This window comes from Gymnogyps californianus, chromosome 2, assembly GCF_018139145.2.
Source record: "Gymnogyps californianus isolate 813 chromosome 2, ASM1813914v2, whole genome shotgun sequence".
Taxonomy (NCBI): domain Eukaryota; kingdom Metazoa; phylum Chordata; class Aves; order Accipitriformes; family Cathartidae; genus Gymnogyps; species Gymnogyps californianus.
The window spans coordinates 45,838,580-45,865,303 of record NC_059472.1 but is presented as its reverse complement, the minus strand read 5'-3'; the positions used below and the strand labels follow the sequence as shown (position 1 = coordinate 45,865,303).

The 26,724-nt window shown below is 41.6% G+C and overlaps 1 protein-coding gene across 1 annotated transcript in view; it reads left to right on the top strand.

Annotated features, from left to right (window-relative positions):
- LOC127013877 (chloride channel protein C-like) overlaps positions 1-26,724 on the top strand; it is a 77,692-nt gene that overhangs the window by 43,365 nt on the left and 7,603 nt on the right. Inside the window, 1 exon segment of the mRNA XM_050892936.1 lies at positions 16,930-17,109. Coding sequence (XP_050748893.1) covers positions 16,930-17,109 — 180 coding nt within the window.

The following is a 26,724-nucleotide window of genomic DNA, read 5'->3' as shown; positions in this document are numbered from 1 at the left end:
GATACACATCTGAACTGGCAGATGTAGTTGCTAAGCCACTCTCCATCATATTTGAAAGGTCTTGGCAGTCAGGTGAAGTCCTCAGTGACTGGAAAAGGGAAACACCACACCCATTTTTGAAAAGGATAAAAAGGAGGACCCCGGGAACTACCAACCAGTCAGCCTCACCTTTGTGCTCGGTAAGGTCATGGAACAGATCCTGCTGGAAGCTATGTTGAGGCATTTGGAAGACAGGGAGGTGATTCGAGACAGCCAATATGGCTTCACAAAGGGCAAATCATGCCTGACTAATCTAGTGGCCTTCTATGATGGAGGGAATGCATCAGTGGACAAGGGAAGAGCTATGGATGTCATCTAGTTGGACTTCTGTAAGGCCTTTGATACAGTCCCATACAACATCTTTTTAGCTAAATTGGAGAGATATGGTTTTGATGGATGGAATATTCGATGGATAAGGAATTAGCTGGGTGGCCGCATCCAATGAGTTGCAGTCAACGGCTCAATGTCCAAATGGAGATCAGTAACAAGTGGTGTCTCTCAAGAGTCCATATTGGAACCGGTACTGTTCAATATCTTTATTAATTACATAGGCAGTGGGATTGTACCCTTGGCAAGTCTGCGGATGACACAAAGCTGAGTAGTGCAGTTGATACGCAAGAGGGAAAGGATGCCATCCAGAGGGACCTTGACAGGCTTGAGGAGTGGGCCAGTGTGAACCTCATGAAGTTCAACAAGGTCCTGCACCTGCATCAGGGTAATCACCAGTATCAGCACAGACAGGGTAATGAATGGATTGAGAGCAGCCCTGCGGGCTTGGGGATATTGGTAGATGAAAAATTAGATATGAGCTGGCAATGTGTAATTGCAGCCCAGCAAGCCAATTGTATCCTGGGCTGCATGAAAAGAAGTATGCCCAGCAGGTCGAGGAAGGTGATTCTTTCCCTTTACTCTGCTCTGGTGAGACCCCACCTGGAGTACTGCATCCAGCTTTGGGATCCTCAGCACAGGAAAGACATGGACCTGTTAGAGCGGATCCAGAGGAGGGCCACGAAAATGGTCGGAGGGCTGGAACACCTCTCCTATGAAGAAAGCGTGAGAGAGTTGTGGTTGTTCAGCCTGGAGAAGAGAAGGCTCTGGGGAGACCTTATTGCAGCCTTTCAATACTTAAAGGGGGCTTATAGGAAAGATGGAGAGAGACTTTTTACCAGGGCCTGTAGTGATAGGACAAGGGACAACAGTTTTAAACTAGAAGAGGATAGGTTTAGATTGGACATAAGGAAGACATTTATTATGATGAGGGTGGTGAGACAGTGGAACAGGTTGCCCAGAGAGGTTGTGGATGTCCCATCCCTGGAAGTGTTCAAGGTCAGGTTACGGGACTTTGAGCAACCTGGTCTAGTGGAAGGTGTCCCTGCCCATGGCAGGGGGGTTGGAATTAGATGATTATCAAAGGTTTCTTACAACCCACACCATTCTATGGTTCTATGATTCTATGGCACTGGTCCATTTCTTACGTCTTTCCAGCATACTTCTTGGATGTTCTGTTACCTTGTTATCCTCTCAAACAAATGAAGCGTCGCCATTCAGCTACCTTAGACCTCCAGGATTTGGACTGATCCCTAGATCTGTCTTATAGCTTAGGCATCCAAAACCCTGAATATTGACTGAAGGGAACTCTGGTTTTATAATCTGCCTCTTAAGGTAAAAAAAGTCATAATTGAAACAAATTATGAAGCCTAACATGCAGTCTTTGTAAGAATTCCAAACCCAAGGTCCTATTACTTTACCTAGCATGAAAAATACACAGATTAAGACAAGACAGTTAAAAAAAATTAGTCTCTGTACATGTTTCCTTATCTCTGTTTCCTCATCACTTCTGAGCATCCTTGAAAGTTGAGTCAAAATTCTACAGAAAGGTGCCTGGCCATGACTTTTCTTTCCATGTGTTTTCCCTGCGGACCAAGATTTCTCATTTGTTTTCTCTCTGACTGGTCCTGCAGCAAACAAGATGCTGTGGGAGCCTGCCTATCTGCTTCTTTAGTCTTTCTTTTATCTCAGAGTGACCACCCAGACTATGTGAGGCTCTGCTGTTTCTAAGTTCCACTTATTTGCTACACTTTGGGAGTATTTTTATCTTCAAATGCCTACATCTAGATGTCATTTTGCACAGGCTGTCCTTTTTCTCTGGTTGTGTCAGCTTGGCTGAGGGTTTGCAACCACGTTATTGCTGCTCTGGGAAAGCGTAGGTGACACAGTTACGTGTGTGGCAGGTTCTACATCCTCTTTGTTCAATATTAATTATTATGTAAGATCACAAAATGTATAAACTGTGCATTGCTGGATTCCCCAAATCATAACAGGGACAGGGGTCAGCCATGTAGGAACTGGTAGCTAGCATACATTTATAAACAGGTGATAAATAGTATTTGTGTATGCAGAGTGAAAGATTTGGATAACTAACAGCTTGCTTAAATGCCATTGAAATGCAATATAAATTGGGATCCTTCCTCAACTGAAACTGAAAAGCTTCTGCAAAACAGTGCCTGGTTGGTAGCAGGGAGGAAAAATGAGAAACTCAAGAGAATGCATGTTTTTAGGTCCTCAGCACTCATAGCATTAGAGAGAAAGTGTCGATCTTCTCTTTCCCAGTTCTTCATCGGTGTTAAGGATGAAAAGACCTTCTGTATTCGATCATTTGTTGATTCCTCTTACAGGGCTGGATAACATCCCCAGGCAGACGTTGTGTTAGACACTGAACTGAGACGAGAAAATAGCCTTTACATGAACAAGGTGGGGGGTGGCATTAAGGTCCAGATCCACAAAAGAATTTAACTCCTAACTGCCGCGGAAATCAGTGGGTACATTAAGAAGCTAAATTATGTACATGCTCAATATGAAGACATCTCTGTAAATACTGTTATATACGAAACTGGTGGAAGTGAGACCTAGATCTTCAGTGGTATTCCACTACCTAATTTGTATTTAGGCACTGGCATTTCTGGATGCTTTTCTTCCTGTGGAGCAGAGAGGCTTCAGATTTGTTTTCTTAATACTCATTATTTTTTCGGAACCTCATTGATCACCCTGCCTGTTGTATTCTGTGCCCTGGGTGATAAGGCTCCAAACACAGCTGTATCTAGTACAGGGCTGCTACGGTGCACCGTGATTTCCAGCTACATCGCACACCACTGTAAACACCCCCCTTATAAAATCTGGTTCACTGGAACACTCAAAGCTGCTGGCTGCCAGGGAATGTTCTTTAATGAGGGTAAGGAGTACTTGAACACATCTATGACTTGGCAAACCTTTCTGCTTTTTATAAGCTACTATACACTTCAGAGAGAAAATATCTTAGAGGCTACTTTTTAATGGGACAAGTTTACTTAAGAGCTGAGTGGAGCTGGTGCCAGTAGTTCTGTTTTGTTCTAGCTTAATATTAGCCTTGTCAGAGTTCTTATAGCGTCTCCTGGGTGTTTCTGTATTGCATACCATATAAAGCTGTTTTTGGGAGCCAAGAATTTTGGCTGGAATATATATTATAGTGGTCTCATTATATTTTTTTAAACTGTATCAGAGGTGGCCCTATATTAAAGATCCATGGAGCAAGGCTGATTTTTTTTCTTTCTCCCTTCTAGTTTTGCCTTAGCCCACACCACAGACATTGGATCCAGAATTTGAGCCAACCCAAGTTTGAGGGTTATTTGGGATCCAAGGTCCTGGTTTGGCCTGTTATAAAATTTGGGGTAATTAGCGAACTTTTTAGATGAGGCTTTGGATTTTGAAAATCACCAGACTTTGAGGGGGCAGGGGGGTGCTTTTGGTTTGGGCCTAGACTAGCAACTACTATACTAAAAGATTCCTTACCCATCTTGCTGACACAAGTGTTCGTTCAAAGACAACTCACCAAGATGCACGTGGTGCATCCCATCTCGCCTCTTTGAGAAGCTGGTGTGTTTCATGGCTGCTTGGCGCTTTCATCCTGAGAGGCATCATTAGGGGGTGGACTTGGCAATGTTTTCGCATTAGCGGGCATCCAGCCCATCTTTTGTAGAGTGTTTGCGGTGGAAGCTGGATCCTGTTCTGGCTGCACAAAGGAAAAAGGGAGCTGCTGTAACAAGGCCACGCTTTGTCTGGGGAGAACCCTGGCTGCTATAGAAAAGATGGAGGGAAGGTGTTGAGATGTGGGTGAGATTTATTAAAATTACATTTGGGCTTTAAGTTGCCTCTATGTCAGGCTTGAGCAAACATGGCAAAGAACCGTTTTTAGTCCCTTTTTTTGCCTATTCTCCTGTGCTGGGTTTTGAGTTTAGTGTGATCCCATTACCTGAGAAGCAACTGTACGAGCCGTAAACGGTGGTATTGACCCCCTGACAAAAATACTGTGGCAGAGCCAGATGTTGCTCTATGTGCGTGGAAGAACAGCAGCACGTCCTTGCCTTGTTTTCAATGTGGGGTTGGTGGTGCCCATGTGGGATGGGTGAAAGGACTTATTGCTCCCTCCTGCCCCTGCACCAGCTCCCGCAGATCTCTGTGGGAAAGTCCAGCCTGTCTCCCTTCGCAATCCTTTTAACCTGGCAAGAGGCGGATACTAGCTTGCTTCACTGTGCTCGAGCCTTCAGGCTGTGCTTGGCTCCAAATTATCCAGAATGGCTCCTAAAAAAAAAAAAGGTGAAGACTTGGTGCACATGAATCTGTGTGAAGAAGGTTGTCTTAATCTGAACATGAATGGAAGGCAAACTTCCAGCTGGGTAGAGTTACTGCTGTATATTAACCCCAATACGTATGCTATTGATGCATTTTTTGCTCTATGACAGGTGGTGATAAACAAGGCTACTTAGCTTTGTAGTTTTCAGGAGATCTGATTATCTCTCTTTATAGGATTTTGGGGAAAAACAAGACTCAATGACACTGAGTGATCTACAAAAGTGACCTAATGGGCCTTTTCAGCCTTAATCTTCAGTGACCAGAGACACTGTTTTCTCAGAATTTTTTACCATTAAATTTCACCCAAAATTTCAAATTTAGCATGAAGTGATTTCAGTGTCCAAATTTGAATAATGTCTCTTAGGAAAAAATTCACATGCAAACAGTGTAATTGTATTAATATGAATATTCAGATGAGACAGGAAGAGGAAGGCTATATGGAAGGAAGCAGGAGACCGAGGAGGAATGACTGTTCTGTTTTCAGGTCTGCCCCATTTTCTTATGTTGCTTTGGCCAAACCAATTTATTTTTCAATCCTCTCAGTTACAGAAGGGAAAATAGTGCCTATATACCTCGTGTGGCTTTCAGCGCCTGTTGTCTTTGCCAAGTATTGTCAAGTTCTTAAATGAAAGGCCTTACGTAAAGGCAAAATTTCTTGTGAACTCTGGAAGATGATTTTCGACCTACTCTGATTTTGACTATTTAATGAAACTACTACCTAAAGGTACTACATGAATCAAAATGACTTTATTTATTTAGATTGGTAAAACCATATAAAGATGCCCAAGATTCTGGTTGCATTACTGTTTATTTTTAGAGCGGACTCTGAACAAATAAAACAAATTACTCTTCCCATGCTACAATAAATACCAGCAGATATAACCCTTCCTCCAACCTAAAATAAACCTTTCCGATCCTTAGACGTTCCCTTTCCTAAAATGTCCAGGATGAGAGCTGGAGCTGGCGCTGTGCCCTCAAGGTTAGGAGCTGCAGATTTACAAAGAGCAGTGGATGAGGAGCAAGCGTGGAGCTGGCCGAGAGGAGGGCTCACGGAGACCTGGCCAGCAGCACCCTCTTTTGATAGAAAGGGCTGGAGGCTGAGTAATAGCTCACTGCTGACCTACTGCACTTGGAAGTGTGTTGGTAGTTACTGCAGTCATCATAACCAAGTATACACAATAGAAGCATGAATACAGAAAAATATAATGACAAGGATAGTGAAGATGAGCCAACAGTCTGTTTGACTGAAATCCTTGGAGGATCTTGTAAATACTTTAATCTTTACACAGGGCCTGTATAGTTGCACAATTACTTTTCCATGAGCCCCAAATGTTTTACACTGGCATGTTTTCAGGCTCTAAGAAATTATATTTTCTGATATGTCTGAAAACTGCAGGCTCAGCTTCTCTATCGCCCCATTTTTTTTTCATGAACAATTAAAGCTGGATTCCCCCCTGCCCCCGGATATGCAAAATGTAAATGGCAAGTTCTACCAAGATTATATACTGATTGTGATCACAGTGTGCTAAGAAGAAAACGTTTTGAATTTAGAAGTGAATGTTGTACTGTAAATTATCAGATAGGTGCAGCTACATGATCTGCTTTTATTATAATTCAGAAGCGGTGAGAAAAATGGCTTTCCTGTAGCGAGATTTTTAAGAGAAACAAACTTATAAGAAGTTTGAAAGACTGGTTTGGTGCAGTTGGTCACAACCTTAGGGACAAAGTTTGGAGGCGTGAACAGGCAGATCAAATACAGTGAGTTTTGAAGCAGCTATCGTGTTCCTCTGGTTTCTGTCACAAGGCACTTCTCTTACCTGTCCAAAGCAAGGTCCCTGTTAGAATGCGAATGGGACTGTCATGGGGTTGGCTCACCTGCTGCAAGTATTGGGCATGCTGTGGCAACGGATGGGAACTTAATATGAGGTTCTGGTTCTTGCTGTAAGGTCCATCGTGAATCAGCTGTAAGGTCCATAGCGAGTGTAACACAGATCTCTTCGGCTCATGAAGTCTTTCCACAGACATCTTGGTTGCCACTGCAGCCTGCCTGATGTTGAGGGAGGGATAACAAATCCACACTGACTTTTGGTGTGTTTTCCATTTCTGGGGAGTCCCGTGAAACCAAAAGAAGTGACTTCTGCACACTTTCCGCAGAAGGAAAGGCGCTGAAGCAGCATCTGGAACTAATCACCTGTGTTTCACAGCTCGCTGGTGGGCAGCAAGCGAGCCGCTCCGGCTCCTACAGGCCCTTACGTAAAACATGCACACAGTGACTTTCAGCTGCGGGAAACTTGAAACAGCTTCTGCTGGCCCAGCAAGGAGGAGACTGACTCCTTTTTGGCTCACCTGGGAGGACAGGCTGCCTGTACGGGTACCACCACAGCCTTCAGATGTGGTAGCACGCAGGTGGAGCGTGCACATACACACACAGAGAAATCGCATCCAGCCATCGGATGGGGTATTCCACTAATTGGTTAAGTCTGCTGTGGTGTCTGGCCACCATTTGGCAGATACTGACAGTTTCCACTTAAAGCCAGCCAACCTCACGGGAAAGGCAGCTGTGCCAGCAGAGTGGCCGATCTCATGAAGATGTCATTGAACAACTGTTTGAAGTCATTCAAGAAACAGTGGGTCTGACTCGAAGCGGGCTGAAATCCCCTGGGGGTCTTTGCTGGATATGGAATACAGACATCCATTTACGTAAGAGTTATACCTCAGTGTTCCCAAGTTACATGTAAGGATATCATCTTCATTCTGGCGCTGGGGACTGCTTCCAAGTTCACCTTAAGCTGAAATGGATTCTCTTTGCTGTTCACATATATGTCACTTTTTCTGTTCCTGTGAGTGTTGCTACATCCTCATAAATATTAGTAGCTTGTCATAGTGGTTGCCATGATGGAAAGAGTTATTTATTTACAAAGAGGAAACAGATGGCACAAAATACTTTAATGAATTTCAGCATGTTTGAGAAATGAAATACCTTTTTAGAAATAATATCAGTTTTACGAAGCCGTTAAATGCTATTTCACACAATCACAAGGGAGGCTTGTTCTTCAGTACACTGGGTGTACACAGAGCCACAGCAGAAGTAAGGCAAAAAAAAGGCACAGGACGGAGTAGTTTTATGAAAAGCCATAAAGCCATGAGCATAGTTTTATTAGCTGCTGCCATTCAATACATGGAGTTGTGACAGTAGGTGAGTGGGAGACGAAAGCGACAGCAGACGGAAAAAGCCTGAGGAAGCTGAGTCCTGGTGTTGGGGATAAGGAAGGAGAGAGAGAAAGCAAGTCAGACACACAAAATCCGTTCCCACAATTTCGGGTGCATATATTGACCTCGTTTCATTATAAATACACTGTCAGGTGCAGAGAGGTCACCACTCATTTTCTGGAAGAGCAGATAAGTAACACTAGCATTCATGATCTTATTTTTAACTGGCATGTAAGTACACGCATATTCTCCACTGGTAGTGGTGGGTCCTTGCCATAAGTTATAACTGAGGAAAAAACATGTGCTGCACATGAATGGTACTTAGAGAGCAGGGGGGTTAGTTAAAGAAATATTTTTTTAAAATGATGAATATATGTAGAAAGTTGTAGCTTACGGTATTTTCATGAAAAATTAATTATGGTTCCCAATGTGCTTGTGGTGTAAGAAGTGGGCTAGATTTGTTTTAGAAATGGGGATGCTGAAGTTTGAGGGGTTAAATGCCTTTCCCAAGGAAGCTGATTGTACAGCTGGAAGGAGAAGTGCTTAAACTTCTATTTACTGGACTGGGAACAGGGTATAATCTGTATCTCCAGATACCCAATGTTATGTTTTAATAACTTGTCTACACTTTTCCATTAGAAAGTGCCTGATTCTTGGAGGGACTGAGCAATTTGAAATCTTTTTCGTATTTTTTTCCCATCCATATTACTTTAGTTTACTCATTTTGTAGTCTGTTAGACCTAAATCTCTGTATGTCATTTTGACTAAAAGGTCATCTGATAATCTGTGTCTGATTGTTAAAACATACATTGCTGTCACTGTCCATTCCTGAACATTTTAAAGCCAGCATTTTTAATATACTAGTCGGTGCTTTCTTGGACCAGGCAGAGTGGAAAAGCTAAGGTGGCTGGTACAGTATATGAGGGTGGAGGCCCTGAATGAAGCTTTTATAAAAACTGTTTCATAGGAGCTTTCCTCTCTTCTTTCCAGTTTGGATTAGGTTTTTTGGCATATGTTTGCAAGAAACTCATCATGTACTGCATTCAAACTGCAACAGCCAGCTTAGTATTTTGCGAATTTCCCTTGGAAATTGCTCTGCAATGATCTATCTAGAGAACATGCATTTCCCTGTTTGTTTGGTTATAAGCAAGATCACAAGGTATTTATTTTAGTGCTCAGTTTACTTACTTCTCTCACTTTATTCCTATGGAAGTTTGTTTGAAACATTTCTTTGAATTTAAATAGCTTGTACCTGTGTCATTTTGAGAAATGACTTTCTTTGCTTCTGCTTATAATGCCAGGGCAGACGGATTTAACACAAACGTAACACTTTTTTTTTTTTTTTTTTTTAATTTTTTTTTAAATTTATTTTGGGGAGGGGGGAAAGATTCCTACAGCCTCAGATAATAATTTGGAAAATAAAAGGATAAGTGAATCATTCCCATTCTGAATACAGTAATAATAAGTAGTATGTCCACCAGGGTTAACCCATTAGACATCAAGATAGCTAACCCATCTTTGGATCTTTCTCTGTGTGTACATTTATACACATTCATATGTGTTCTCTCTAGAGCTGGCTAGGTGTTGCTTGCAGGGGTCCTCCTTTCCTGACCCTTCAGCTGAGCAGCCTCGGCGAGAGGGTGTTTGCTCCCGGCCCCCTGAGAGCCTGGGTGCTGCAGCATCCCCCGTGTCTTGGAGATCCCAGGTGAGGGTTCAGATCCCCCACAGCTGAGGTGAGAACCCATTTTGGATCTCTCATGTTTCCACCAAATGTAGTCTTCTACAGGTCATGACTGTTGGATGCCACTCTTCAATGGCCATGGTGCAGTGCCTTGTGTTGGACTCGCAGTGCTGTCGATATACGTGTAAGGGCTGAGAGCAGGTGCGTGCCAGACAGCTGCTTGTTTGGACTGAGACATTTCCACACACACTACTAATCACACGGGGAAATGCACAGTTCTGAATAGAAACACCGAGTGAGTTTAGATGCCTTCAGTTTTGGGTGGAAGTAGTGAGCAGGCACTGTCAATAGCTCTGATTATTTAGATGCCTGTACTCCCCTTAATACTAACATAGCTAAAGTAGGCTGCTAGTTTCAATTTGTAAATTTGTTTTTGGACTTGCACTGTGAAAACTAAGTCAAGAACTATGACCTTTATGTTTTTACCTACAGTTTCGCATGTGGTGTGCTGAGGCCGTGGTTTTTAAGCTGCTGTTTGAGTAATTCCAGCATGTGGATCTACTCACACGATCCTTTACCTGCTTATCCCAAGGTCTCATGCACAACCTAATTCATTTTTTTAAAGCTAAATGCCCTTGTATAAACAGCTACATCTATGCAAAGTGGGTAGGAGCTGCTATTTTTCGAACTTAGTAGTATTTTATGCTGATAGTGCTGGTGGGAAAAACTTCATAACAGATAATGGAACAGAAAAGCAAACTCTTGGCAGAAAACCCCCAAACATTCAACATTCTTCTCCCACCCCAATCCATCTCTTTTCCAAAACACAAAGGCTTTCTTGTCTGCTTCCTTTGTTTCTTTTTTGTTCTGCAATTTTTCAAGCATTAGAGAGAGACAGTTTCCCAGTAGATTATGAGACCTTGTGGAAATCCATTTGTCTTTACCATACAGTAGTTGCTAAACATATATAACTTTCAAATCCTCTCTGGGAAATAAGTGACAGACATTCAGCTAACCCAAACAACACATTTCACAATAAGTGCTGTACTATCAAAAGGCCTTTAGACTGAATAGCTAAATGTCCCCTCATTTAAGGATATTGAGGGAGCCAGGACCAGGGGATGCTGGGAAGCTTGTCGTCTTACAGTCAATGTAAATATTTGTAGATATACTGAATGGAGACTGAACTCTGCCAAACTTTTGGCTCCCGATTTAACTAGAAGAATTTCTCACTCAGTTTAGTGTTCAACTAAAACAGAGACAGCAAGGAGTCGTAGGCCTTGTCTGCCATGCAAAGTTCCACTGAAAAGTGATTTTTAAATAGATCTAATTAAACAAAAGCACATCACTAGCATGCATGCACTTAAATCAATGCACACGGTGATTTTATTGGTTTAAATTAACTTTAAATTAGTATAAATGTGTCTATTTCAGGGCTTAGCACTGACTGGAGCAAATGAATTTTAAAATTAATTTAATTTAAGTGGTGTCCTTTTCCAGCATAAGGAGGTTTTATAGAGCTTTTTGTTTCCCTGTGTTGATCTCAGTGCTATTCTGTGAACACACTTAAAGAGCCATTTTTTTCACAGGGTTCACTTGCAAAACTACTGAATTCAGTCATCTGCACATGATTAACATTTATGTAGTACTTATATACTATTCTGTTATATAGTGAGATCAATATTGGCATGTAACTTTTGGATAAGCTTTTTCATAGTTCACTTTTACCAAATGTCTTGTTGAAAGGAAAATTGGTGGGCCTGTGACAAGTATGTAGAAATCTTTTTTTATCACTTTTTAAGAAAAAAAAAGAATTTGTATTTAAATGTAAGCAATTTCCTGCAATGTTGTTGGTTTATTCACAATGGGGTTTCTTTAAAGATGATAGAGCAAAAGAAAGCTGATATAAATAAACTGTGTTTATAATGTAGTAGCAGCTACAGGTCTTCATAGCAGTGTTGCTGGTTCTGTACTAGAATGAAAATTATGAAATAAATCTGTTCAGTTTTTCTGGCCAAATGAAGTGTATTTAAAAAAAGAGAATGCCCTAGTCTCAGAAAAATGCATGAATAGTAGAAAACTAGAACTGAATAGCTCTAATACTTGCTGATGTTTATAACACAGGTAAGTAATTTTAATGACGTCCAACCTGATGATGTTCCCCTAAGCTAACCAGCCTGCGCTTTCAATTGTTCAGAGTCCTGACTATGCTCAGACTAAAAATCACCACAAGCATTAAGCAAACCCCAAAACAACCTCCCGAGAACTATTTATACAAGATGCGGTGGCCAGTCAGGGCAATAAAACAATGGTTTACAAGAAGCCCAAATAAAAGCTACGGCTGTCCTGAGCAGGACGGCCTGTGGCGAGTCAATGGGTAAACATTCTCAGTGCAGAAAGAGGAGGACGGGAGCGACAGCTAAAAAAGACGAGGGCAAATCTGTGAATAAATCCAAGCAAGCAGCACTGTGTTCTCATTCACCTTGGTTCTTGGACTGTGTTTGAGTTAGGATTATGCTTCTCTCCCACCCCCCTTTAAGTCCTTTTAATCATTGGAAACTTGCATAAAATATTGGGTAAATCCTATTTGAAGAAAAGTTCTCTTGTACTGCGTGTTGTCTAAGGAAACCTCCCTGTTATGGTTAGATCTGTTATGGTTAGATCCTTAACAATTTATTTCAGTGGGAAAACTTCCATTGGATTTAATAGCAACAGGGCCTGAACTACATTTCCATGAATCATTTCAAGACAATTTACCATTCAGGGATATTGGCTTCTTACCAAATGACTGTCTTATTTAGGTCATAAGGCAGATTGTCTTCGTTCCATGTTATATCCAGTCTCATGGATGTGCTCTTGAAAGGAACCTGAAACTTGGATATCATAACTTTGGTGAAATAGCCTTAATACTTTAACACATTATGCTACTATAGTGAATTACATTTTGGGAGAAAATGTTCTCACATGTCCTATAAAAGAAAAATTTACGCTAGATCTGTTTTAGTAGTGTGGCTACAGCTCTGTGTCTCTCCTTGAGGTAAATCTAATCATGAAAGAAAGATCTACTTGATAAAATCCAAATTTAAGTACCTCTTGTTATTCCATACAAAAAGGCATTTTCAAAATGGTAAATGAAATGTCCTTGCTTGAAATTGCGTTGTGAAACCAAGGGCTGTGTTGCATAAACACAAGCGTGCAGCAGCAGTGGCACTCACCAGCTAAGCAAAGTGTCCTTGGGAGGCATTTGGGCAGGCTCGTAGTTGAGCAGGAGAAGAGACCCACCAACGGTGGGGACACTGCCCGCAGGGGCTGATGCCTGGGCACAGCATACATTTGCTGTCTAACTGGCCCATGGGCAGCACTGCTACCTGGAGGGCTGTGAGCATGGCCTGGGCAGCTGGCATGCCAGTTGGTGGCCTAGTGCGCATGTAGGTGCCTGGGATGGTTTTTAAGCTCCTGTTCACTGTTTGCACTCTCCTTCTGGCTCTTCTGTGAGTTTCCTTTGCCATCTTTGGATCTTGGCTGCTGCTGGGAAGGCTGATCCTGGTAAAGGTGTGTTAAGCACCCATTTAACAACAGCCTGAACCAGCAGTTACATAGAAGGAGGGGCACCAGGAGACCATGGTAGGTTGTGGGTGGCAAATGGAGACTGCTGTGATGGGGAAGGCTGGAGACCTGTGACTCCTGGCAGTAAAAAAACGGTTCCTTCTCCACTTTCAGGTCTGCAACTGCAGAATAGGTTTAGTGCTCTGGAAGCAGATGAGGGAGGACACATGATTTAGTGACAGCAGCCATAGGTAATACACTCAATGCCTTGTTTGCTTCACTGTCTACCAACAAGGACTCCTAGGTCTCTGAATTTAGTGTAAGGATTCAAGGAGAACTACTAGCAGTAGCTAAGGACCAAGCGAGGGATTACTTGTGAAAACTTGAGCTATGGAAGTCTATGAGACCAGATAGGCTGCATGCCGAGAGAGCTGGCTGATGTCTTTGCAAGGCTGCTGTCTTTCATCTTTGAAAGGTTGTGGAGATTGAGGGAGATCCCCAATGATGGCAGAATGGCAAGTATTATGCCTGTGTTCAAAAAAGACCAAAAGTTCAGCCTAGAAAACTACAGGTCAGTCAGCCTCACTTCAGTCACTGGGAAAATCATGAAGTGAGTCCTCTTGGAACAGATTTCTGGGCACATGAAGGAGAAGGTGGTTATCAGGAACAGTCAGCATGGATTGACCAAAAGTAAACCATGCCTGGCTGACCTGATTGCCTTCTATGCAGAAATGAGTGGGTTTGTGGGTGAGGGGAGAGCAGTGGATGTCATTTACCTTGACTTTAGCAAGGCTTTTGACACTGTCTTGCATCATGTTCTTGTATGCAAGATAAGATGTTACAGTTTAGAGGCTGAACAACCAGATAGTAAAATAACTGGTTGGGTGGTTGGCCTTAGAGGGTGGTGGTTAATGGATCATACACTGCCTGGAGGCCTAACAAGTGGAGCACTGCAGGATCTATCCCTGGACTTGGCCTGTTTAACATTTTCATAAATGACATGGAGGAGACAATGGAGTGTACTCTCAACAGAATTGCAGATGTTGCCAAACTGGGATGGTCAGGGCTCGACCACTTGCTCTGTGAGGCTGCAGGACTGGGGCTTGCTCAGCCTGGAGATGAGGAGGCTTTGGAGGCACCTAACAGTGTGTCCCCCCTTCCCCCATAACTATTGGAGATCATTGAGAAGATGGAGCCATGGTCTTCACAATGGTGCATGGTGGACAAGAAACAACAGGTACAAGTTGAAACAAGAGATGTTCATACTGGATATGAGAAAATACCTTTTCTCCATGAGGACAGTGGGGTAGTGGCACAGGCTGCCCAGGGTGGTTGTGCAGCCTCCATCCTTGGAGGTTTTTAAGGCCCGACTGGAGAAAGGCCCACGCACATGGTTTGAGTTCATGGCTGAGTGAACTCGTACCTTCAGCAGGAGGCTGGACTAGAGAACTGCTGAGGTCCCTTCGGACTTGAATGATCCTTGATTCTTATAATCCTGTAGATACAACTCCAGTTTGGCTTGGTGTTCTTCTGAGAAGCAATATATTGGTAAAGACTTTCTTTAGCCAATTCTATTTAAAGATGCCTTGGCCTTGTAACAGTCTTTCACAAAAAACCTCTTTTGCCTGCTTGTCTCCTCCACCCCCAAAAGCAAGGTTATTCTTTACAGCAACAGACAGAAGACTCATTGAAAGAAATGTCACTGACAGTGAGCAGTGAATCAGCGCCAGTTCTTAGTGTGTTCTTACATGTGAAAAAGCTGACTGATGATAATGCAAGGTGTATAGTTGATGTAGACAATACAGACACTTTATAATCCCAGACAAAGCCAAGATCACAGAACCATATAACGAGCTATCCCTTGCTTTTACACAAATGACTGATTTGCCAAAACCTAAGGATGTTTCATGGACTTCTGCAATAATGTGGAACATTTGCTTCTGTGCAACAGAGCAAAACTGTAAAGTTGTGAAGAAGGAAAACCTACATACTGCTAAGAAATACACTCTAGAAACTGCTGGAATGTAACAGTATTCACATTGCTCTTATTTAAAGATCATTTGGGGTTTGCACATATTTCATGTAATTCAGGAAGTAGCTATTATAAGTAATCATGTTTTCACATTGTGTCCACTGTGCTAGGTACAGTACTTTTAATAGTAATACAGTGTATAGTATTTCTAGGCAAAGCTTAAGGCAGGAAAATACAGATTTTTATCTGGCCTGTGGAGATAGAAAAGAGGCAGAGGATGAATAGGAATCTACTCATTTAGGAAAAATAACATTCCTTTGGTGGAGTGTTTTACGCAACAAACAGCCACAGCGGCACAGTTCTGACAGCAACTCATCCTGAGCAGCATCTGTGGTTCCCACTGAGTTCCATCACTTGTACTGCATCAACTGGTAGCACTCAGTGAGATTAAGAATGAAAAAATCCATCTCTTTGGGATTTTTAGGTTTTCTTTTCACTAGTTGATACTAAATTCTGCACTCAGTCATTTTGATTTGCAAGGTAAACTACTGCTCATTTTAACTCAGAGGCAAAATGTGGTTCAGAGGGGTTCATTTTTCCATAAGTTGGTGTTCTGGTCCCTTGAAACGTGGATCTGTAATAAGATGGTGTTCCAAATTTTCATTGCCTGCAGTCTGTTTCATATAACTGGGGATGGGTATGACGTGATTTGACGCATATAAGACTGTTCTTTTTCAGGATTCATTTAAATCCATCCCAGTTTAGAAGAAGAAGAAACTTGTTTCACAGCTGTGTAGGTGCCATGTATGAAGTGCATTGTCTTCTCAGTTCAGTTACTCTTAGGCAGGTGGTCGCATCACAAACCATGAGAGTAACTGGCTTGAAGAAATACCCTTGTGTCTCTCAGGAGGGAGGACAATAATTAACAGCATATGGAAAGAGTTGCTTTTACCACAGGGATGAAAGGTACATTGGTAAAACAGGATGTGGGCAAATTTATGTTCCAGTTGTCTCTGTCTGTGGTTTGTGTCAGCCTGTGTCTGAACAGGAGATTCTGGCTTATGGTGTGTCCAGACGATAGTCAGAATAATTAATGTATTTTTTTGAAAATAGAAAATATGAAACAAGCTTAAAACTACAGCAGGTCATTGACTTCAGTTGTAAGAATCTGGCCTACTGCAATTCTATAGAAATTACTCCTGAATTTTGCAGAAAGTATCTTTATTTTTCATTTCACCCTACCATCAGAAATAGTGGGTACACATGTTTTTCAGTTTTGTAAGTTCATATTTCCTGAAACTTTGCCTAGAACCTGAAAAGTGTTAGAAAATACTGGAAAGTCCGTATATGATTTGTAAGCTATTTTTGAAGGGGCTATCTTTCTAGCTGCTACCGCTGCAAAAAAAATGATTGCAATGATAAGCCGTAAGCCTGAATTTCTCCAAAGTGCTTAACTTTAAACTATTTGACATCAGCCAGAATTCCAGAGGATTTCAGCTCAGATTAAAAATCTTTTTTTAATGTGAAAAGTCATGCAAATTGATGAATGAGTCTTATGATATCCTGTCTAGGATGACCATGTCATGCATATGGTTGAATTTATCACGTATCTCACACAAAGAAAGGCAATGCTTGATAAGCAGTTTTATTGGGTAATTACTTTTTTTTTTTTTACATTTGCAAATAAAGCAGATTGATTTCCATCTTGAAGTAATTTACTAACACATTATAAACTCGTCAAATGCTAATGTGGTACAGTATGCCTCATTTCCTGTTTACTAAATAATCCTTTGGCTGTCTGCTTTGTGTCTTTCAGGTTGAACCTGGAATTGTTCTCTGCCAGGGATGTCATGGAGCCTGGCATCAGAGTCCTTCACCTGAAGGAAAACATTGCCTCCTTGGCTCGGCTTCTTGCAAGTACAAGCCATGGCGGATTCCCAGTGGTTTGCAGGCCCAAGCCAGACCGTGCAGAGGTGTTCCAGGGAACTATTAAAAGGTAAAAATGCTATCAAATTGATGTAATGTGATGTTTCTGACCATTTATCAGACTTTTTTTCTTTAAGCATCTGTTTGTGAACATTATTTGGGATGGATATGAAACTTGTTCCTACTTTCTTTAGCATGAACAGCAGGTGTCCTTTAAAGAAAGGACCGAGGTTCTTTCTAGTACAAGGTTATCTATTGCATCAGGGATTTATTGAAACAGCACCAATGAAACGATCTTACAGGAACTGTAGAAAAAGGGAAAATTGCCCTTCAGAGCCTTGAAGGTTCACTGAAACAGTAATTTAAAAGGATTTGAATCTAGTTACTCATTAAATGTCCCATGCCAATTCAAAGCTGGCCTGTTCTTTCTTCACAATTTTTTCATTTTATTAGTGTATGCTTTTACAGGAAATGAGTTAACATAAATCATATCACAGATGAGATAAGCAACAAAGTCACTGAAAGTAACATGCTAAGATAAACAAGAATTAGACTAAAGGAATCCTTACGGGGGACTCTCAAAAGGCATATAAAATGTCCTGATAAATGAAGTATTTATGGTACTGTATTTCATACGACTACACGAGTGAATTCATACTTTCAGGAAGGTATCTTAAGACTGTCCTTTGAGTGGTGGGTCATGAGTGGGAGAGGCAGTGACTTAATTTCCACCTTGAGTATCCTAGAGGAAAGGAGAAGATGCATACGGAACTCCTACTGCATAGGAGTTCACACAGCAAAGCCCTATGAATTATGCTTCCAATAACTGTAATACAAACACATGGCCAGTTTTGTCTTGTAATATCATAATCTTTCATGATTTGCATGGTGTCTTTTGTCCTGAATGACCATAGTATTCTACATATTGCGGAGAAATTTTTTTTATCCACTTCTGGTTTAATGCCTTAACTGCATGGCAGTTGGGAGCTATCTGTGAGCAAACAAGGATAAAAGTATTTTCTTCTGTTGATCTGGATGGGGAAAAATGTTATCCGTGCATCATCTGTGGAAATTTGGTTAGGACTTGTCTGCTTGCCTGCTTTATAACAAATTTTCAAGGATGAACTTCTGGCAGCTGGATCACACGAACTTACCTCATAGCAATGTGGTCAGCTACCCTTTTGGAGCATGAAGATGGGAAGTGAGTGAATATTTAACAAAAATTGTGAACTTGCTTCATTGACAAGTGAAACAGTTTGTATGAACCTTTTAGGAAGAGAAGTATCTGCTTGGAATGAGAATTGTACGGTGGAAATTGTTTGGGTCGCAGTGGCCTGCAGGAGTAACGACATCAATAAGTGCAGTATCATATACTTGTATATGATATGTATACTTGTTCCCTCATGGTGATGCTATCATAAACATTATTAATAAGAAATGTGCTAAGGCACTAAAACCTAAATTTCTGAGTGATAGTCTGCCGTGTGCACCAATCTGAAGATATTATATAGCATAAACTAATGTGCTTTTTTAGTTCTCAGCTGTCTGCACCAATAAAGCTAGAAGAGCACACTAACAACTAATACAGCCAAAGTTCCTTTTAAATTCAATTTAAGAGTCTCATCATTTCCTTCTTAATTCACCAAATCACCTTGCAGTGAGCGTCCCAGTCTGCTGAGGAGTATGCTGAGTTTATGCAAATACCGTCATGCTTTGTAATGCAGAGCAAAGTGGTGTGGGAGCAAGCAAAAAGGGGGGATGGAAGGCACATCCCAAAGAGAGGCACCTTTAGAGAAAAGCTGATGCTACCTGACAATTCTGGTAGGCTTGTGGTTTGCTTAATCCCCAGAGTTCTTTTATGATACGTTCTGTTAGAGCCTTTTAAAAGGGATGAATGAAAAAGTTTGTTTCCCTGTCACTTTCAGCATAAATGAGCTGCTGTTAGACTGTTTTGAGTAAAACCAAGATAATGTTTTAAATGGTTGACAAAGAAGCAGCAAATGGCTTTTTTGGCCAGTCGGTTGCTCACTCCAGTGAGACCCATACAGAGACGTTGTCTGGGAGCAAACACTGCATTCTGTGATGCTCTGACGACACCCCTTCTTGCCCCAGTGCGTGCCCAGCGGCCTGAGTACTTGCATGATGAGTTCTGGGTGCCTTGTCTCCAGCGGGGACCACGGGTGACTTTTCTGTTCTGCTGTTCTCACCAACACCAGGAAGGGAATGCTCTACAGCCATCCTCTGAAACAAGCCTCCAAAAATGTGATGTGTCATGGAATTAGTGTATTCATAACCATAAGCAGTTAGGACTCGGGTTTTCCATCTTACTCATAAAATTACAGCTCTTGCAGCACGTAACTGTTAAGACCAAGATGAGAAATGCTCTGAACTCCTTAAAGGAGAAGGGTGCTGTTCAACCTCTTACCCTATGAGATTCAATGCAATCCCATGTGGAGGTGACATGACCACAGGCAGAAAAATGATAAGTTATTTTTCCATCTTGTACATCAATAATGTTAAAGTGGAGGAAATGTGGCTTGCCTGGCATATTTTAAAAAAGGTGCCTTGGGGAAGATGCAAAAAATAATTGCCATGATATTTTTCTTGATAGTTGCTTTGGGCATTATTATTGATTCTCAAATGTGTTGTTTTTTTTTTTCTAGCACAAAAATGTTGTTATTAGGTTAAAAAGAAGGGGGCAACAAGCTAATGAAGGGAAAGAAGCAAACAATCTGCTAAGCTTGCATGAAGGCGGCAGCAGCTCATAAGTTTTTAATACTGTTTCTCATTTATGTGTTTTTCTGTACCGTTTCTTCTCATGAAATAAGCATGGATGAAACACTGTAAATTTGGACCAAATGTAAAAGTCATTCAGTACCTGCCCACACTTGGAAACTGTAGTGATGAGAGTTTCTGTACAAGGACAAAGTGTTGTTATGTTTTGTAATACATACGAATGATTCTGACCCTTTAAAGAGAAAAGGTCAGTGTCAGTTCTTACAACAGCAAGGACTGTGGCCAAGCAATGTTGGCTAGAACTTGCATGGGCCTACAAATGCACCTCAGTGCTGGCCTGTAGGAAACACCCAGATATTCCAATTTTATTAAAAACCAAACAAACAAACCAACCAACCCCCCAAAATCTTCCAGATCTGCTTAGTGGAGCCAGATTTTTCTCCTACTCTTTGTGATCTGGATGGTTACCCACTGGGGATCAAGATGAGATCACCAAACACTTTTTTACATGGGTGACCTAAATCTGAAGCTGTTATCTTCCCCAGTTGAGTAAGCAGTAGAGACTAAAACCAAAAGCAACTACTAAAGAAAACTCCTTGGCTTTAAAATTGTTAAAGAGGAAGCAAACTGTAGCTGAGAAGCAAGTTTCCAAAACAAAGATCTCCTTAGAGTAATACTTTTGACACTTTGCCATAGGCAGAGCTGTGTGCACGCCTGGGAAACCCTCGCAGAATTCAGTTTGAGGAACGTGTGGCTGATGAACTTGATGAACGGCATTGATGGGGTTGATTGACTTACTGTGTGCAACGCAGAGGGTTGAGGGACTGGCTTCCCCCCTTATTTCTTCCACAGCAATGATGATACTTGCACATCAGAATAAAACAAGCTATTCTTTTGCACTGCAGCTGAAATGCCTCCCCCCAGCGACTGCAGGAAGGGAGCTGGGCTGTTATTAATGTGTTAGCCCAGAGTTTGCTGAGAGCTATAAATATCATGCCCTAACTGGCATGCCCTCCTGGCTAGGTGGAATTCATTCAGAGAGACCTGAGGATAAGACCACTGCCTTCCTTCCCAGGAAGTTTCTGCCAGAGACACTGCATGAGGCTGTAAATGCATACTGAGGAGTTGTTGGGAGGTCCCCTGGCTCTCTCTTGCCTTGGCTGCTCTAGTCTGTGGCTCCAGATCCTCCTCCAGTGGGAAAAGATAGAGTTATGCTTCTGCCTAATTTCTGTGAGACCAAAACTGAAAAAAGAGCTATTTTTTCACTTCCACATATGTTACAATGTACTGGTGTAGGGCCATTGTGGGGCAATGAAGTGGTTCTTTGACATGATGAAGAGATTAGACACATCATCACTTGTGTTTTGCTGCTCCATCATCTTTGCCAGAGGTTACTTTATAATGTAAACCACAGTAAAAACAGAAGACATAGAGGATTTGAGGAGGAAAGCTGTAGGTAATGAATTTCTTTTCCCTGGCTGTGGACATGGCTGGGATATAACATGGAGGGTGATGATACCTCATGGTCATCAGCAACGTCTTTGCTGCCATGCTGCGCATCCTCCCATGCATGATCACTTCCCTTCACATGCGTGTGTGACAGTCATGTAGTCTCTGATTTCTTCCACCAAAATGGATAACAATGTGCTCTCTACTTAGGCGCTTTTTTTCCTGAGATGCTGTTTATCCCTTATTATATGTAGGTTTCCTGCATATTTGTGACTGATGAATACCATGTTCCTCCCAGGGACTGTTCTGATGTTGGTGCTTTTCTTGCCTTTACTTCACTTTTGCCAAGGAAAATGAAGGAGCAGGGTTTCCATGCTGCAGTTAAATCCTCCTGGTATTCACTGAAGAAAAGCAGGTGGATGCTGGTGTCTTGTTAGGCCAGGATCTGTCCCTTCCATTTCCTTTGAGGAGAAGTGGTGCAGAGAGGCAGAAGCTGGAGTGCTGCCCAGCAGTCTCAATTTCTGCCTTGAACGCAGCTATGAGACAATTTTCCTGGAGAAACTACTGGGCTGACGAATACCACTGAGTAGCCTGTTTGGGAATTTTACCATAAAAAATAAGCCATTTTGTTCATGCCTGAACCTCTCAGACCTGTACCATACATAGCTCTCCTGTTGTAAGGCTGAAGGCTGGATTCCCTGTTTCTGCCTTTGCACTCTTACCTACACAGCTGTTAGCCATTACTCTGCATTTTGTTTGTCTGTCTTTTAGCTGAAGGAAAATTTTTTTTTGCTTGATTTAATTTGATTGGGAGAAAGTAATTATGCAGAAACCACAATATCTCTGACTGTAAGCAGACTGTACAGAATATATCTGTCTAAGCAGAAATGGGTAAAACTTGGTTTTCTGCTACTTCTGTACAGGACGTGACATTTTTGGCATTGTGCCTGCATTTTTGTGTGTATTTTTTTCACCTAGGAAACCCCATCTCTTCCCACCCATCAAGTTTACTGAAACTTTAGCATTTGTGGTTGATCGAAATTGTTATTTTTGGGCCAAAAAGAAATTTCAATAAAAATATTATGGATAAAGTTGTCAAAAATCCTTGTAGTTTACCATGTTTGTTTGAACTGTTTTATTACACATTTTGATATGCTATATGGGAGTGTATTGACTATGTAATTGCCTTACTCAAACTAAGTTTATTTGATACAAGTGAAGTGTTCAGAGTGCCTAATTCCTGTTTTCAGAACAAACTTGGGAAGCTAAGATCCTTTCAAAAAATAGAACTTTGTGCTCTAAATCAGAAAAGAAATATATTGAAAAGCTGTGGTCTTCGTGTAGCTGAAAAGTTACTAAAGCTTGGACTTTCAGAAATGCCTAGTGACTGAAAGCATGGCTTCCCATCTGAAGACACTTCAAAAGGTCTAACATTCTGGAAAACCGATTTTATCCATCTTAAAATAAAGCCCAATTACTTCTGAAGCTCTCGTTCTGACAGGTGAGTTAGAGCCTGCTCCTCTGTGTAATCACGCAAATAGCTCTAAGTTCTGTGAGCTTTCCTTAAAAATGTCCAGCTGGCCTGAGCCAAGCTGCACGGGCCCGCAGAGCACAGCCTCGCCGCTGTGACACCCCTGCCGAACCCAGCGGGACGCCATCGCTCACACAGAGCTGGCTGTGGAAACTTACTTCAGCGAGGCTGGGAGCGCTGGCAAGAACGCTGAGGGTTACACCTTCCCACTTCAGAAACTCAGGGGAGATGTTAAACATCCGCTTGATCAGCAGCAGACTCCCCGCTCTAGTTCTCGCTCAAAGGATGTCACGTCTAATGGAGCCGAACTGCCAGAGCGCTGCACCTGAGAGGAGGATTTCTGCCTCAGGTTAGTCCCCGGTCCAGAGTCAGAAGAACTGCCAGCGGAGGGAGCCAAACTACATTTCTATTTGCAACATTTATTTTGCTGCTGTTCTTGCTGCGCTGCGCTTTCTGCTTCCTTCGTGGTAGGAGGAAGCCAGGTACAGAAGAGTGTGTACTTCTAAATCTCCTACTCGATGGTCCTGCTTTAATTTCCCTGCTTGTAAACCGGTATGGGAAGGGAGATACTCTGCTTTCCACAATCAGAAGACATGGTAGAGCAGCTGTTCCCAGTAACAATAATGACACTATTGCTGAGACAAACATTTTCACGATGATGCATGGGAACACTAAATCCAAACCACATTGTTTAGCTAATGCATGCTTTCACTCCACTAAAGGGGAATGTCACATAACTGAAAGTAAATTGAAGAGATCAGAGTTTAGAAAATATGACAAAGTTGAAAACTTAAAGCTGTATTACACAGTAACATCCTTTAGCAGAGAAATCATTGATCCAAAGTGGTGTGTGTATGTGTATTTTATGGCAGTTTATTAGGTATGACTCACCTCTGGTCAGTCCAGTGAACAGAAACCATTGTGAGTCAGGAATGCTTTCTGCCAAGCACTTCAGTAAAACTGAGCATAGCGTATTGATATGTGCTGTGGGAAAGGAGATCTAGCATTGCAACATATCATAGATATGTCAGGCTGTAGGTATGGTTTCTGGTATTTTTCTTTAATCTGCCCTCTCAGTTGGGACTAATGAAACACTACTCTCAAGGCATGTGCGTGTGCACGTGCGCAGAGTCCACACACACACTTGTTTAATAAGGCAATACCTTTATTTTTCTTAGCAAGAGGAGAAGTACTTGCCTTCAGTAAGCAAGGCGGTGCGACAGCTTGGGGACAAATGGAAAGTTAAAGATGAATTGAGATCCGAAACTTTTAATTCATAAATTAATTACTGAGCTTAGCGATATCTACCTTAATATTGTGACAGCCTTGCTGCTGGCACTTTTGAAATAACTGATATAGATTTGAAAGCTTCTTGGAGAGCCTTTTCCTTCTGGCACTGTTGTGGAGAGGTTGCTAAGTTTAGATCACAGGAATGCAAAGTTACTCAATCAAACACAGAAGTCTGCGAAGTTCATGCAATAAATGGAGATAAAAATGAGGCTTTGTTTCTTACTAGAGGATCATGGACAGCTTTCCCCCTTCCTCCTCCTTGTGGCTTTGCTGTAAGTTCTGGGCAATGGTGATTCTACCAGGTCTGATCAAAGCTAGAAACACCGGTGGCAGTGGTTTGAAGGCTGCATCTAAACTCAGCCAGCAAAGAAGAAAAGAAGGGGAGGGGGAGCACGTTAGGGACTTGAACACTATTTTTAGGTGTGCAGACTAGGGAGCTGATGGCAATATCAAAGTGCTTTTGTGATTACTTGGCTTTCATGTTAGAGGGTAGAGTCTGTCAGCACATTGTTTGTTTTTACTGTCCGGACTCCTGCTTTTGAAAAGCTGATCCAGTTAATTTCAATGATATACTATACAGTAATCTTGCCTATTAAAATAAATGGAATCCAGCACTTTCAACAAAAGCCCTTGACGTTATGATCCTCCCATGTATCGTCAGGGTCCTGGGGCACTGTAGCTCATGAATAACACAGATGGAGGAAGGTTTATAGAGTCTGTGGCAGTGGTTTTATGTTGTATCCAAAGTGCGAAAATTTTCTTCCAAAGAACAACATTATATGATACTTTTAAAATTAGTAGGCCTGTTTGGCCATGCAAATAATTGTGCAGGTGCTGTAGGACTTTGTGATGGAGCCCTTTGGAGGGAAAACTGGAGTGTTGCAGAGGCTGTGTGCTAACTCAAAAAGCCAAATTAAAAACGTATGCAGCCTCGCTGCAGCATGTGGGTGGCTTTTAGGCAAGTGCAGAGTGTTGTTAAATGTCGAAATCAAATATAGGCATGGGGAAAACTGGTGTGTGAATGGAAAGACTGATCACATACTTGTCCTGTCATTTGAATGTGTGGTAGGTTCCTCTGAAATTGAAAATCTGCCTGGTAACAAGCCAGCTTGTAGGGAAATACAAATCTTATCCTAGGCCTTCATCCTTTTCTAAAATCTAGCCTTTCTGTGGGTTTGAAATACTAAGTTTGCATTTACAATTTATTAACAGCTGCCTTTGCATTTTCATGTTGAGGCTGCGGACTTACTGTCTGCTCATTCACCCTGATGATGGTGCCCATAAAACCAGACAGCTGGCAACTTAAGTAATGAATATTAACCTCAAAACACAGCTCTGAGGTGGAAGAAATCCCTGTTTTGTAGATCTGAAAATTGAGGCACAGAGATTAAATATTTATTCAGCATCCTTTGAAAGGCTGTGGCGTGGACAGGATTTGATCTTTGCTCTGGAAAACCTCAGTCCAGTACTTGATAATGACCTTTTTATCATCTTGTAAGTAAAATGCCAAAAATTCATGCAAAGCTCCTTCTTGGTTTGAAGAACGAAATATTAAGTAAACAGTAATGATTTAGGCTGCCTAACCTGAAACAACCCTGTAACCCTGAGACTTTGCTGTCTAAGATGAAGATTTGGTGGATTTTAAAACAGTTCCTGGTATGTGATGATCTAGTCCTTATCCACTGTCTAGCTCACCATATGCAGAATACTCTTTTTTACCTGTTAAAAAAAGGCACAATGCTATCTGAAGTCAGGAAAAATGCATTTAGTATACTAGCGGCTATCTTACCAAGAACATAAAGTAACAACTATTAAACAGAATTTACATTTTACAGTCCATGTAAAAAGTTTCTCTCATTGTGCCCTTTTGGAAGAGTTGCATGCTTATGCTAGAACTTCTGCTGACAGCAGAGCAGTGATCAAATCCTGCAAAACCCTCTAAGCACTCCTTTCATTTCAACTGTTGTGAAAGTTGAAGGTGCAAGACACTAAGTCTTAGCTGCAGCAATTTTTCAGAGACTTGTTGGTATTGTAAAATAATTTACACCAGCCAGGTATTATGATGAGGAAGGACCATGAAGAGTTTCAGGGTGCCACATTCGGTTATTTTAGTGTGCAATTTATTGTTACTTGTTACTGTTCTTTTGTCATTGTTTTTTCAAACTGACTGACATAAATCAGAATTTAGTAATTGATGTCACTGGGTTTTAAACATGTCTGAGAGAAGCCTTGAGACAGTAGATTTTTAATACATGGAAGGGACATTAGTTTTATTCTGATCAGAATATGTTAATCACTGGTCCTCACTGAGTTGGATACTGGCCAAAATATCAGCTATAATCAGCTCAAGAATAAAAACAATGCAGGTACCTTTGGTGGATTAATGCAGGAGAAATAAGCCTAAAGCTTTCTGAAGCAAGCTAAAAATGATGCTTCAGGTTCTCTAATCCTCCCTCCTCCCCCCACCCCACTGTGTAGCTATTTTATCCATTCAATTTGGGAGAGTCCTGCCCTGAATGCTTTTGCCAGTGACATCAACTTTTAATCTTCCTTCTGTTCATTTGCAGCTACTTTGGATCTGCATTTCCTTTTATGTCACTCCCCCAATATTTAGAATTTGTAGTTTCCTCAGATAATTGGCCATCTTGACAAGAAGAGTGACACAATCAGCTGTCAGAT